The 1,542-nt window shown below is 41.2% G+C and overlaps 1 protein-coding gene across 1 annotated transcript; it reads right to left on the reverse strand.

Moving 5' to 3' along the window:
* Positions 1-80: 80 nt before the first annotated feature.
* KCNE4 (potassium voltage-gated channel subfamily E regulatory subunit 4) lies at positions 81-1,278 on the reverse strand. The gene is made up of 2 exons (XM_010168798.1): positions 1,222-1,278; positions 81-785 (listed from the first exon to the last, which is right to left on the reverse strand). Exon 2 carries the CDS (start codon positions 757-759, stop codon positions 268-270), a length of 492 nt encoding a protein of 163 aa, XP_010167100.1. The 5' UTR covers positions 760-785; positions 1,222-1,278; the 3' UTR covers positions 81-267.
* Between the last annotated feature and the right edge of the window lie 264 nt (positions 1,279-1,542).

The following is a 1,542-nucleotide window of genomic DNA, read 5'->3' on the forward strand; positions in this document are numbered from 1 at the left end:
TATATATATATATTCTCCTTGTTCTTAGCTCTTATGGTAAGAAATAACAATGCAAAAAAATAAAACTAAGCATCCCAATTATGTGCAAGTTACACGTTGGAGTTGGGTACCACTGCTTCCTTGTCCTGCCAGCTCTCAGGAACACCTCAGGCCCTGGGGCACAGACACCCAATGAGAGTTCATTGGAGAGCAGGAAAGTAGAACCACAAGTTCTTAGTGGGAGCTCCACTTATGCTTTGGCAGCTGATCATGGGAGCCCTGCAAGTGCTAGGAGTTCTTGTGGATGTTTTCCGCAGATCCCTCGCTACTCTCGTTGAGGAGTGTTTCTGACACTTCCCCCAGTTCAGCATCCAGCACTTCCTCCTGGATGGTGAAGTGCACATCTGGGGAGGAGGATTCGGAGCTCACACTGCTGCCTTCCATTGAGCAGACAGCACAGGACAGGGATGGCACCATGCTCTCCTGCAGCATGTTCAGCATCATGGGAATCTGGACAGATTTCAGCCCTGATACAGTTGGTAGAGGCTTCACAGCTTCCCCCCATTCTCTTTCCTCATCTTTGTAGAGCAGAAACAAATTTGACTTCTTCTCTTTTCTTTTGGATTTCATGTAGCCCAGCATTATCCCTATCAGGAAGATCCCGTAGAAAGACATGACAATCAGAATGTAAAAATACTCGTTGCTGTTGTTGTTCTCCACGTTGTGGGATTCAGCATCAAGCATGGCTTGGGTTATGTTTGCATGGTCCATCTTCAGCATGGGAAATGTTTTACCACTGCTAAAGCCTGGAGGAGAATGTGTAGATATATGTAAGATCAAACTTCAGATCAAAGATGTGAAAGAAACATCTGAAAAAAAGATACCCCAAAACTATTTGTTGCGACTTGTAATTTGTAAGCTTGCAGGACACATGTGATTGAAACTTGCAGTCTATCATAACTCTGCATTAGTATTGTAAATGAAAGAACCGTTATTCAGCTACAGAAAACATTAGAGGAAAGAAAACACATAATATTAAATCATGTTGAGTTCTATGCTGAATTATAAAACCCCAAACCCACATGACTAAAGAAAGAAAACTATATAGAAAAACTATATAGAAATACTCTGCTAGGGACTTAAACATAGTTTTGTGCTCCTTGACCATATTTTCATAGGGGGGAAAAAGTTAGAAGTATTATTTTATTCAATGGTGCAGGAAAAAATCAAAAAGCAACTTACGTTGGTATGCAAATAATTCCTCCTTTTGCAAAGCTCAAGAGACCTTTCCTCTACCAAATGCCGGGTGTTCTGAAAACTTTCCTCTGCTGCAGTTGGAATAAATAGCTCTCAAGAAATGTTTCATCACGTGTTTTAGAGGCACAGTTTATAATAGTTTTGTGTTGGAGTCAACAGATGAACTTGAAGGATTGCAGTTCAACTCACTGAACTCTTAACAGCTGTGAAAAGAAAAAGAGTTGGGAATACAGATTTTACTCTTTCCTAACCAGTTCAGCACTGGCCCTTTCAGCTTGTGAATCTGTTCCTTTCACTGCCATCCCA

This window comes from Antrostomus carolinensis, unplaced genomic scaffold (assembly GCF_000700745.2).
Source record: "Antrostomus carolinensis isolate BGI_N321 unplaced genomic scaffold, ASM70074v2 scaffold305, whole genome shotgun sequence".
In the NCBI taxonomy this organism is placed as follows: Eukaryota; Metazoa; Chordata; class Aves; order Caprimulgiformes; family Caprimulgidae; genus Antrostomus; species Antrostomus carolinensis.